At 40.9% G+C, this 13,629-nt stretch overlaps 1 protein-coding gene across 1 annotated transcript; it reads left to right on the top strand.

Moving 5' to 3' along the window:
* The first annotated feature begins 293 nt into the window (after nucleotides 1-293).
* On the top strand, nucleotides 294-12,864 carry rundc3ab (RUN domain containing 3Ab). The gene is made up of 11 exons (XM_084078087.1): nucleotides 294-477; nucleotides 4,459-4,574; nucleotides 5,197-5,324; nucleotides 5,613-5,698; nucleotides 6,617-6,706; nucleotides 7,257-7,337; nucleotides 8,088-8,253; nucleotides 10,075-10,232; nucleotides 11,048-11,167; nucleotides 11,501-11,604; nucleotides 11,758-12,864. Exons 1-11 carry the CDS (start codon nucleotides 362-364, stop codon nucleotides 11,898-11,900), a joined length of 1,308 nt encoding a protein of 435 aa, XP_083934213.1. The 5' UTR covers nucleotides 294-361; the 3' UTR covers nucleotides 11,901-12,864.
* Nucleotides 12,865-13,629: the final 765 nt, after the last annotated feature.

Below are 13,629 nucleotides of genomic sequence, written 5' to 3'. Positions count from 1 at the left end.
TGTTGTGAGCTTGTAGATTGGCGATTCACTACTTTTTAAAGATTTGTTTTCTGATTTATGGATTCTTTTTAACAATTTAACAATTTTACTCGTGACCCATAAAAATTGGTCCGACCCCAAGATGGGTCCCGACCCACTGTTTGGGAAACAGTGTAGCTATGAAAGCAGCTGCTGCCTCCTTCACTCTTCCATCCGATATCTAGATAGGAACCGCCCCCTATAGGATCTACCCCCTATAGGAACCGCCCCCTTCCTGTGTTCTGCATCCAGACAGACCCGTCTCGATCCGAGGGGCGCATGAAGACCGTCGTCGGCCGGTAGGGAGGGAGATCCAGGGAGGGGTCCCGCGCTCTCCTCCTGGATGGAGCCAGGTTGTGTGCATCAGGCAGCGATGGCTCACATGGGAGATATCGCGAAAAACAAGGCATCCACTCGCAATGTGTCAGTGGAGCGGAGAAACCTGCTCACCGTCTGCAGGTAACCGATTCATGTTCATATGATTTTGTGTTTAACAACATCTCAGTTCTGTGCTTAAAATGTAATGTGATGCCTCTTGAACTATGACTGGTAGCCTATTCTAGTTTCCTCTCTGTAAGAGAGAAGCCGTGTAGTATTGTCAATGTATGATGATGAGTGATCTTGTGATCTATCTGTGTTTGTGTATGTATGTGTTTTTTTTGTATCCTGATGGCTGCTTGATACAATACGAATTTCCGCAAGGACAATAAAGCATCTATCTATCTAATAGTTCAGTAGAAATTGAAAGGCCTGATCGCTATGTGCATTTTGTATGCGTTTTTGTTTTGAACAAGGGCGATCGATGCAATTTAGCGTAGCCTAATAATAATGATTCCTTTATCTCATAAGCTGCTGATGTTTCGTTCTTCTTTGCTATATTGCAACGTCAATAGCTATGTTGTAGTGTCTAGACTCTCTACTAACTTGCTTTTTGTGTTGGCTGTGGTGCCTTGTTTTGTCAAAGCCTCGTATTTACGAGATCCACGCTTACGTCATTCCATAGCAAGTCCTTATTTATGAACTCAGACATAAGGACAACGGGCACCAAGGAGGCAGGGATGCACACCAGACCCACCGTTTGTGGGAAAATAACGATGTCTGGCTTTATTTTTGGAAATAGAAGCTCCCTAGACCGGCTTTTTGAGAGTTGAGTGGTCTGTGGTGTCATCATCACGCATCACGAGACGTGAGATTTTTTTCCCTCCCTGGTGATGATGTGGTTGCTATGACGACAACCTTCCGTGAGCAAGGACGTACAGTAGATGGTACCCCAGGGAGCCAGGACACAGAGGCAGTAAGGCCTCATTAGCAGTGGTGTGGACAGTACTCAAATGTTTTACTTAAATAAAAGTATCAATACTGCAATGTAGAAATACTCTGTTACAAGTAAAAGTCCAGAATTAAAAAATTACAAATTTAAAACAAAAAGAAAAAAACAAAAGTGGTATCAAAATGTACTTAAAGTACCAAAAGTAGAAAGTATACTCATTATGCTGCAGAAAGTTTTCAAATGTATGAAAATCTTTTGAAAATAGCAGATCTACAAGCTAATGCTTTGCATCGCGACCATGAGCTTGTAGATTGGTTATTTTCAAATGGCCGAAATGTGTGTAGGGCTGAATTGGTTACTGTATGTTTTGTAATAATTATCAAAATCAATTAACTAGTGACTAAAGTTTTCAAATAATTGTAGTGGAGTAAAAGTACAATATTTGCCTTTGAGATGTAATGGAGTAGAAGTAAAAGTACTGAAAACTGGAAATATACGTAAGTAAAATACCTCACAATTGTACTTAAGTACAGTATTTGAGTAAATGTACTTAGTTACTTTACACCCCTGGTACCTAATCTATAAGTACATTTACACACACAAAAAAAAAAAAGCACATTTACTCAAGTACTGTCCTTAAGTACAGTTTTGAGCTACATTAACTAAAATAAATCAATACTTTATAGCTCTTATACTCCACTATAAGATGCAAATATTTTATTTATTATTAAATGCTAATGATTTGATCACTTTAGTTTCAAGGTGCTTTGTATATTTAGATTATTATTACAAAACATACATTAACCAATTAAGTCTTATTCTATACTTCGTCTATTAAAAAAATAGCCGATCTACAAGCTCACGAGTCGGATGTTGTTGATCAGCTATTTTCTAAAGAGTTTGTCAAATTTTGGAAACTTGAAAAACAAAACAAAAACAACAACAGTGAAATGGGACATTCTGCATACGGAGCAGCACTTTCAGTTTTGGTACTTTTAAGTATATTTTGATGGCAATACTTTTTTAGTTTTACTGAAGTAGAATTTTGAATACAGGAGTTTTACTTGTAACAGAGTGCGTACTGTGTATATCTACATTGTGGTGTTGCTACTTTTACTCACGTAAACAATCTGAGTACTTCTACAACCCCTGCTCATTAGTATACATCAAGACTTAACATTATATTCAAAATCAGATTTCCCTGACAACCACCTTCCCTTATCCTAGTTACAACCGGCAATCTGGAACTTGTTTTAACCCCCAGTAATCCGCATCACATTATAAACATTATACTAAATGGCTTTTGGTGACTGGCAGAAATTATGTCACAAATCACGTGTCTGTAGTTGTGTTATGATCTGATCTCCGGTACAGGTAGCCTACAAACACATGCATGAATAATATATACATGTATAACACACTGTTACGTGCACAAATGCATGTACGCACACGCACGCACGCACGCACACACACACACACACACACACACACACACACACACACACACACACACACACACACACACACACACACACACACACACACACACACGTACATACATACATGTACATACATGTACAGTACACACACACACACACACACACAATAATTGTGCAGGCGAGCAACATTGCACCCATTAGCCGGGCAGCTGGCGAGCCTATGAGTGCTATACTGTGGCCCTGCTGTCTGCTAGCCCAGGGGGTGTAAGCAAATTACTGTCCAGGATCTGATCCAGGGTCAGATCCAGGATCTGACCAGGGTCAGACTAGCTGAAGGAGACATTGTTACCCTGAGAACAATGAAGAGTGAAATCACTTGCCTAGCTGGCTTTGTTCCCGAGCCAGTGTTAAGATAAGCATTGTCTTAATGGAAAAATGCACGCTGGCACGCGCACATCCACACGCACACGCACACATGTGTGTGTGTCATTATGTCACGCATGTTTTTACGTCTCTATTGTGGCATTTGTATGTTCGTGTACACAGTATATACAGTATGTATGCCTGAGCTAGAAACAAATTGTGTCTACCAATTCTAAAAGAGTGATATTTCCAATAATTAATCATATAACCATAACCTGCTGTGTGATATTAATCAAAAATGTGTATCTAAAGATATGTTGCTCTATATGGACTAATATAGTGCACATCATCTACAGATTTGATATGTACAATGAATCACTAAATGTCCAGTAGAGGTCAGCTGATCATCACACAACATCTCTCCATCTCATTGGACAAAGCGGATTTGACAGGCATGTTCTCTACGAATGGACTTCCTGAATTATTTAGTCTCTTAAGGACATAATTGTGCACTCGAGCTACGTTTGTTTGGTTACCACAGCACATGAGTCAGCTCAGTTCATTTCCAAAAGGAAGTAGGAATGTTAGTTAATGTAGTTGTATCTTTGTTATGCTGAAGTTGACAGTGATGATGTGCATAGTGAGTGACTCAGTGATCCTCTCTAATCACACTGAATGACTGACAGTTGGTGACTGATGTTTTAAAATGGAAGCATACTAGTGTCGACTGTGGATATGGTCTGATCCTCTCATCACACTGGGGTATTGTCACACCCTCATTTTGCATGTAAAATAAGGCAATGTTTTGTCCCCAAAAGCTGGAGCAGTCTTGGGACTTTGGTTGTTTCTGCTTTATACTCGTGAAATTGACATGTCACATGTAATGAATGATTACACCCCTGTGTGGTAAAGTGGATTGGCTTCTTGGAAATACAGAAAACTCTCTACAAAGCCTTCCTCACAGTAAAAGGTTGACACCATACACAAGTTTAGAGGTAGCAGGCCATCACATGGAGGCATGGTAAAATGCACGTGAGCCAAATGCTTATATCCTATCCACACATAATGGCGTAGGAAGATACTTAAAAACTTGCCCTTGCTTTTATGATGAGAGGGATCTCATACATTTAATGATACTCAGCATTGCTCATTTATTAAAGACAGCTGGCAACATTACTGAATTACTTCATTTCCGGTTTAGATGCATGATGTCAGTATGCATGATGTCAGTCTAATCAGACCTTTGCTGATGTGAAACAAGCTTGAGTTTGTGGATAAATTTGATCAGCAAATTTCCCGTGATGACTCGATTACCAGTAACCAAACTCTCTCTCTCTGCTTCTCTGTCTCACACACCATCCTCTGCAGGTTCTCAGTGAAGACACTTTTAGAGAAGTACACGGCCGAGCCCATCGATGACTCATCAGAAGAATTCATCAACTTTGCAGCCATCCTGGAACACATCCTCAGCCACCGCTTTAAAGGCAATGACTATGATGCGGTTCTATGATGAGGACTATGATGAGGTCCAAAGGACAGACTATAGAGTATATATAAATATATATATATATATATATATATATATATATGTGTGTGTGTGTGTGTGTGTGTGTGTGTGTGTGTGTGTGTGTGTGTGTGTGTGTGTGTGTGTGTATATATATATACATGCATGTTTTTTATACCGGCAATAAATAAATTATAAAAACAAATCAATGCAAATACTGCATAGCGAATAGTCTGATTTACAGTTTAAGCCCTATTTTATACTAGCCAATCTACACTTTGCGATGTAATGTGTTGTGAGTTTGTAGATCTGCTATTTTTGAAAATGGTATATTTTATTAGAATTGATTATTTTTCATAATCGATTAAATAATTAACTGTTGCACTCGTAGTTGTCACCTCCCACGTGACCAACTGTATGGGTTAGCAGATACAGGGGCTGCACGAGTGTGATTGGAATTGGCATAATTACTAAATTGGAAGAAAAAGGGTGAATAGAATCTATTGTTCTTTTAACTCAGAATGTTACAACTCAAAAATGTATTCAAGTCGTTATTATAATTAATAAATAAATAATATTTATACATACATTACATTTTTCAGGCTCAGGGAGCTGGTTTGATGTCCAGCGTAGTTACTGGGACTTCATCCGTCTGGCCTGTGCTAAAGTCCCAAATAGCTGCATCAGCAGCATTGAGAACATTGAGAACATCAGCACTTCCAGCGCCAAGGTAAGTCCTACATTCTGATGTGATTATTCATTTATTCTGCAATAATACCGTTGAAATGTTTTCTAAAGAAAGACGATAGTCGTCTTTTACTGTGTGCGACCAGTGCTCTTCAATATCAGAAGAAGAACACACTGAAGCAGCTCAGACAATAGGCCTCTAAAGTGCTTCTAACTAAGTATAAAAACTAAGACTGCTTAACTTTAAGCGAGAGCCTGTTTGTGAGCTTCAAGGGTACGAGTGAACTGAGCATTAAAATCTTCTTTCTTGACTTTGTGTGTGAACTTTCAGGGTCGAGCCTGGATGAGAGTAGCTCTAATGGAGAAGAGACTGTCAGAGTACATCGCCACTGCTCTGAGAGACAGCAGGACCACCAGGTTAGAAGAACCAGCACACCTCACCATGTCATAAGCTTTGACAAGTGTTAATTGACCATATTCAGAAAGTGTCCATTTTGCCTTAGTGTAAGAGCTGTGTGAATATGATCTAGTAGTCATGTCATGTCAGAACCACGCTTTTCTGACATTGATTGATTGTCGTTTTAATTGGCGAATTTCCATATACATGAACAAATATTTTATTTTATTTAGAAATTTCTGTTAGAGGATAAGCATCTTGAGATGCATAATCTTGTTTTCGAGATGTACACATCTTTCTGTCTGTCTCTTACAGTATATGTCATCATGATTTGTGTGCATGGGGATCTCATCTCATCAAGCTCAGTGCTTAAAGGACAAATTCACCGATTTTCAACCTATCTTCATATAATTGGTCCTCACTAATACTCATGATAAAATGGTTCAATTTGTTTCTACTCGGTCTGTGTCTCAGAGGAGGGCTGTGGACAGTTCAGAGTCTACCAGTGACATCATCAATGGGGAATCCAAGCTAATAGAAACTGCAGGCTTTCTATTCCTGGAAAGTTGCAATGCAATAAAAGAACCCATTGTTCTCGTGTTAATACAAATCTAAATAAAAAATGTGAAATCTTGTTGGAAAAAAAAATCATGCCTAACGATGATGTCACTGGTAGACAGGTTTCTGGACTGTCCACAGCCCGCCTATGAGACACAGACCAAGTAGAAAAAAATTGTACCATTTTATCATGAGTATTAGTGAGAACCAATTATATGAAGATAGGTTGAAAATCGGTGAAGTCGTCCTTTAATGAGTCTTCCAGTTTAGTAGACCTTGTATTGTGAATTTGTACTTCCATGTACTGTTGTTCTCATGTCTTACTAAATAAAGTACATCAATCGTTATTTTTACACATCTGTCATGTCTTCATGTTTTAGGAGGTTCTATGGAGAAGGAGCCATTATGTTGAGAGAGGAGGCTACTGTCCTAACAGGGATGCTCATTGGCCTCGGAGCCATAGACTTTAGGTATGTAACTTGGCATTTTTATTGTGAAATTAATCAGATCTTATCTTATCTTTATCAGATCAGATCGTATTTATTTGAATATCACTTCCTGTTGCTAATTCTTAGCAGAGTGCACTGTATACTGTGTATCACATTTTGCTCATACATCACATTAACCTCTGGCGAGGTGCGGTTTCCCACCGCCCGAGGTTTGACATAAGAGCAAAATGGCCACCATTTGAATATGGTAGAAGAAGGTATAACACCCGCACACTGGTTTAAAGCTCTCAAAACGTATTCTATTTAACGGTGCAACGTTTCGACCTTGAATATTTGCCTAAAGAAGACCTATAAGGTCGAAATGTTGCGCCATTGAAAACAATATGTTGGGAGCTTTAAACCAGTGTGCAGATGTTTTACCTTTTTCTCCTTGATTCTTGCCTTGATGTCCAGCACCTGGCCTAAATGCAGGTACAAGATATCGATGTACACACAATCTCGTCTGTCCACTGCACCATCTGAATATGGACGATGGTTTCTTGGTGGATTTCATGGTACTCTCTGTCCACAGTTTCTGTCTGAAAGGGGAAGCCTTGGATGGCAAATCAACGTCTGTGATTGACTATACACCATACTTGAAATTCACACAGAGGTAAATATTAATGACATGTGCTGATGCCACCGTTTCACACACAACACAAATTGTCAATGTAAAACTTGAAGTGTCAGCTAAATCACTTTTTGATCTGATCCATTGCTCTGACTGGAAATTCAAGACTAAATAATAATTGTACAGTTATAGCAGTTTCTAGGAATTTGTCTCAATGTGTTCAGTCCAATTACAGAATGGGACACTAGGTTGACATTTAATTATACCCTCACACAAAACCAATCAGAGTTGTGAGCTTGTAGATCGACTATTTTGATATATGGCGTAGAGAGAATATGGAGCCCTGGGGGACCCCAGTCAACATAGTAAGGTTTAAGTAGTTCATAAACCACCATCATTTTTGAATACAAGGGCAGCATAGGTTGTCCTTTTCCATTAAATCCCTTTTAGAGGCACCTGCAGTGTTGCAAATAAACATAAACCATTTGTTTGTGTATAGCACAAGTTGTGGTGGGATTCTCCCATTACATTTTTATATAAATCTGGTTAAACTATTGACATTTGTATCAGTCCTTTCATTTAAAATGTATTAAGTTTCAAAACAAATTGGATTTCAAGGTTACCATATACAGTATTGCCCACACTCAAACACACACACACACACACACACACACGCACGCACGCACGCACGCACACGCACACACACGCATGCTATTCAATTCCCCTATTCAATTCTCAATTCAATTTTCTTTAAACCTTCATGTAAATATTATTTGTCCGCATCACCTTCAGCTATGACTACCTGAGTGACGACGAGGACAGACAGAGCGTTGACAGCAGTGCAAGTGACGACAGTGTCCCCGAGCATCCCTATGTCCCGTTGGTCCCTGATGAGGAGAGCTGGAGCACCAAGTGCCGCAAAATGGAGCAGAGATTCAAGATTGTCTACGCTCAGAAGGTGGGCAGCCGTCTTTGGTTTCATAAAAAGCTCAATAGATGTGTTGTTTGTTTGTTTATTCCAGATGTTAAACAATGAAGGTACAACAATTTGTGTGGAAATGTGAAGTGCTGTAAAAACACTTCAGGGCCTTAAGAAGTGGCATTCTCCAGCATATTACAGTAGAATTACAGCAATGTGGAGTATAATATAGACACTCATTTGTTACACAAGACTAAAAAACATTCATAATCATAAGACAGACACAGACAGTAAAGAAGGGAAGAAATTCCTGTACTGTATATCTAACTATATAAATGGCGAGCGACTTCCGCACCCTCGGTGCGACACCCCACAGCTCTGTTATCGAATAAACAACGCACCGCCAGACCACATGTCGCCAACTGACTCGCCACGGCGGCCGCGCTGAATTTACGCGTCGCGTAGGGGACATCTCATTGCTCACTACACCTTTTCCACCGCGCAACATAATTAATTCTACTCACCAAATGTCGGACAAAACGGAAGGGGAGGCAGCTTCGTACCGTTTACCGTGCACACCACCGACACCGCACGGCGACGGGTTTCGCCGAAACAACACGAGCGGCCGCCATTGCACTCTGCCCATGTCCTCCACAACACCACACACACAGCTCCTTTGCTTCAACCCCCCCCCCACCCTTCTTACGTACCTCCTTTGTTCCACCCAGGCCGTTACTTTCACTTCACTCATGTCTCGATCACAATATGTCCGTCCTTCACGTGCCATGTTCATCCCAAACACAAAAACAAACAGCCACGGCCAGTCGGCCACAGCACAGCACGCTGCCCAGGGTAATCTGGTAAACAAACCTGGCTAGGTTCATGACACCACAGGACTCGACAGTGATGTCATCATTATGCAACCCGGAAGTACAAATACCAAGGATAGGTCAGTGATGTCAGTCGGGTTGCCAAGTTTGCTGCCAGGTTTTAAAAAACAAGCGACAGAAACAAGCAAACCGTGCATGAAAAAAAAAAAAACTGCCGAAGGGGTCCGCCATGTTCCAGGGGGGTCCCCGGGGGTCCCAACACTCACAGGGGTCGGCGGACCACCAGGGGGTCCGCGGACCACCAAAGTAACAATCACTATTAACATTTTTTCCAATTTTTTTTTTATTTTTTTTTTCCTTTTGGACACTTTTACTCCGGCGATTTGGGTACCCCAATATACACGCACCCACGCTGGGCCCCGTGCGCGGCTGGGGTTGAGGGGGGCGTAGCCCCCCGAAACTCTAGTGCAAAATATAACAAGAAAGGAAACAACAACAAAGCAACAATAGCATTATTAGTTCATGTTAGAAGAGAGAGGTAAAGTATATACTGTAGATGAAAAGTTGATATTGAAAAGATAATATTTATTGATATCTCAAATGCTGCGTGACTCAGCATATAGCTGTGTCAGGCATATGCAGTACATACACTAGGTGAATGTATTCTATTCATCCATTGAGACATTTAGACCCTGGTGTCAGGTAGGACACCTGTCAATAAAGTTTTTTGAAGCATACACCACACTGGATTGGACACTAGATGCAGCACCATCTTTATTGTAGTTGAGACACCGTTGCCATCACCTCTCACGGGTGGCTGGAGTCTCCCTTAGCCAGGGGGTGAGAAGTTCAGTCACCTGGGAGAGACTCGGAGTAGAAGTAGTAGGTCACAGGTGTGTGTGTGTGTGTGTGTGTGTGTGTGTGTGTGTGTGTGTGTGTGTGTGTGTGTGTGTGTGTGTGTGTGTGTGTGTGTGTGTGTGTGTATTTATGTATTTCATAAACACAAACATACATTGCTATGTGCCGTCAGGGCTATCTGGAGGAGCTTGTGCGTCTGCGTGAGTCCCAGGAGAAGAACATGGCGGCAGAGAACAAGAAACTGAAGGCCAGGTTGGAGGAGCTAGAGAGCCAGAGCCAAGAAGAGAAGAGGGAACTTGAAGCCATTGTCTTAGAGCTACAGGAGCAACTGTGAGTACAATACACAAGTATTCATATAAATGCATGTGAATTGCATACCTAAAGATGGTGGCCTCTTGGCCATGCATCATTTCGTGAGAGGGGAGAATGCAGGCCAGCATCTGCATGCCTCTTGTTCATTAATGCTTTTAAACCACCCCTTTCATTGCTTGTAACAACCTTAAAAGACCATTAAAAGACCATTGTCAATCAATACATGTCGTAAATAAACATTTTCCCATACATGTTTGGTTATTGTGTTTGTTTATATTTTGTCCAAAATAACATAATTCCGTGTTCAGTAAGGATGTTTGAATTTTGCTCATAATTCACACTTTTATTGACAGACTATTTTCAGTTTCAAATTAGAGTTTCAAATTAATAAACACATTAAAATGTATTAAAACACAATGATAACATAACTTTGACAAAGAATAACCCCCCAGTTATATTTAGCATATTGGGTGAACCAGTTGTCAACCAGTTGCTAAGCAGTTGTCAATTAGCTTCAAGTAGATTTTCACGGACATGAACTCAATCCAATGGCTTCCTCAAAAATGAATCAAACCACTGTATGCTTTGGAAGATGGTCGGCAGTAATGTTGTTATACCACAGGTAATAGTCAATGGGTTAAACCTGCCAGACCACCAGTATGGCCTTTTCTAAATATGGTGATATGTGTAGGTCAGTTCAAAACATTATTACACTTCTTACCAGAAGCTTTAAAAGAAAAAAGAAAAAGACAAAAAAAGCTTTAATGGGAGATCTGGGTGGCTCTGTGCTGGGAGACCTGACTTTGATTACATTTGATCCTTGTGTTTTTCAGGACAAGCCTGATTCCATGTGACTCTAACCATTTGGCCAAAAACCTTACAATCCCCTTGGTCAACCAGTGGCCAACACTCCAGCCCTACAACAACCATGTGGAGAACAAGCTATTCCGCAGGTACAAAACACCTTACTTCTTTGGTGAAAATAACTGGGGTAACAAAATGATAAACATAATTTTCCTCTTCCAGTTTTTTTCTGTCCTCATTCATTATATTAATAGAGAATAACCAACAGTGTGTGCATTCTGAATTGGGACAGACCACACTCATATTAACAACTTTAGCCTTGTTTATATTTAGTCATACGATACTGTCGCACAACAAAATCTTCTTTAAAAAAGAAGAAGCCTATAATGACATGTCCAAAATAGGAACGCCAGGTTGAAAGTGGTTAAACCAGGTTGCAGTTACATTGTTGACCATAGTTGCTTTCCTTTGTGCACCTGTAGGAGGAGCTTCCCGAGCACTGAGCTTCTGTCAGTGGAAGTCAGCCTAGATTCCGACTCCCAGAGGACTGAGGGCAAACAGAACGGAGGAGCCTGGTGCACAGCAGGTACAGCAGACATACACGCCTTCTGATGCAGTTATGCGGTGGTCGCATGATCTGTTTTTGTGGAATGACCCGTGAACAAACACACAAGCAGGCTAGCATGCATATTTGCATGCATCATTGATCCTCCTGTGTATATTCCTCCCTCCCATCCAGATAAGGACTACACACCTTCTATGATGGGGCTGTGTGGATCCTTGGCCTCCCTTCCAAGCTGCAAATCTCTGGCCAGCCTCAAGTCCAGTGAGTGCCTGGTCAACATCAGCACAGAGAACAGCCCTGCCCTCTCTCCCAGTTAGGGGGCGTCAGAGAAACACTGCCAACCACCCACAGACACTGAGACAATTCAACGTAAAAAACAAAACAAAAACAGACTGCCGTTGGTGGAAGGACAGATGCTCTCTCTTTTGTGGTCCATTTAAAAGTCCCTTTACAGTTTCTCTCAGAGCCCAGCACTCTGGCAAGTTACAAAACACTGTTCTGCAAGGACTCTCTAGGTTTACGATAGAGTACTAGCTTCTCTATCTGGGACTATAAAAAAAGACAGGAATAGCTGCAGTACTGCCCAACGACCCCCTTCAGTTTCACTGTCTTTCATTGTTGTGACATGGTTACTGACCACAAACCAGTGGATGTTCGCCCTCTCTTGCTTCATGCTGCTCATTCTTACAGTATGTGATGTATTTGTCCCCACTGACCTACGCTTTTAAACTCCCTCTACACAGTTGTAGTGTATGTCCATTTGTCTGTCTTATCAGTCTGCTAGTGGTATCTCATTCTGTGCACTGTATGCACTGGCAGAGCAGGACAAATGAACCGTTATAACCATTTAGGAAACATCCAACGTAAGCAATGTTATAAACAGACTGTTTAATTGATGTAAGAGAAGTGAAGGGGTCATTTGTCTCATAAATTGTACTATTGGGTTTTACGATCGTGTGCATGAGTTGAGGTGGCTTTGTGTTCTTAGGATCAATGAGGGGTTAGGCCTTATTCAGTGAAAAGTTGGATTTGGAGGATTTCCAGGATGTGGCATGCAAGTCCTGCTGCGTACAAAGGTTTGCAGAGAAAACATCCAATCCAATTACAAATAAATGCAAAGGTGCATTGCAACTATGCAGAGTTTCATGTGACTTGTCCCACAAACCTGGCTTTATGGAGACGTTTGTGCTGGACTGTTTCTGTGTGTGTGTGTGTGTGTGTGTGTGTGTGTGTGTGTGTGTGTGTGTGTGTGTGTGTGTGTGTGTGTGTGTGTGTGTGTGTGTGTGTGTGTGCGCGTGCGCGCGGGTGCGTGCGTCTGTCTGTCTCTGTGTGTGCGCACACTGTTAGTTATTTGCTCTTTTTTTTGTGTGCTATATTCTTTTTATACTATCATTTATATCATTACTTAATTGTTTTGTTGAACTTCATTTCAATTACTATCTCATGCAATGGAAGTTGGGATGGATCATGATATTTAAAACTGCAATAAACCTGCTTTTATTTTTTAAACATTATTATGCATGCGTGCTGTGGTTCTGTTTTTGCAGTCGTTTCATTATGTAGAGTATACACACATACATATACTGTACATACAAAATGATCCAGTGTATGTTTAAGAAACTCATCCCACAACCATTTAGATTTAAGCTGAGCACATTTTCGTATCCAACCCTCACCTTTGTAGCTTAACTTTGTGAACCATCACATCCTTCTTCAAATGGCCACCAAACAGTACAAAGCCTGTCCGAGGTCATAGGTTAATGGATTCATTAATTAGCACAGACAAATACACAGAGCTACACAAACAACAGCTGGAGGTTCCTTGTTAGTAGCTGGAAATAGATAATGCAGGAGACGCATTCCACATCGACATACTGTCCAATTAACTCCCTAGCTGTAAATGAATGGGTGCCTATGGGTCAAACAAAGTTGGGTCGACTTTGTCTGGCTTTTGTTGTCTACCATTTTGTTCCAGTGACATCAATTGTTTGTGGCAGCTAAACTAGACAGATGAGCAAGGTGGACTCATGCTTCAATGCGTTTCCC

This window comes from Gymnoscopelus microlampas (genome assembly GCF_963454915.1).
Source record: "Gymnoscopelus microlampas genome assembly, chromosome: 14".
Lineage (NCBI taxonomy): Eukaryota > Metazoa > Chordata > Actinopteri > Myctophiformes > Myctophidae > Gymnoscopelus > Gymnoscopelus microlampas.
Note: the sequence above shows the minus strand (reverse complement) of the source record. Positions and strands in the feature narration are given on the sequence as shown.

Excerpts from the sequence above, each read along its gene's own strand:
- rundc3ab (XM_084078087.1), top strand. The coding sequence starts at position 362 with ATGGAGCCAGGTTGTGTGCATCAGGCAGCGATGGCTCACATGGGAGAT. Across the intron at positions 5,699-6,616 it reads AGAGACAGCAGGACCACCAG|GAGGTTCTATGGAGAAGGAG; the intron begins GTTAGAAGAACC and ends TTCATGTTTTAG. Across the intron at positions 7,338-8,087 it reads TACTTGAAATTCACACAGAG|CTATGACTACCTGAGTGACG; the intron begins GTAAATATTAAT and ends CATCACCTTCAG.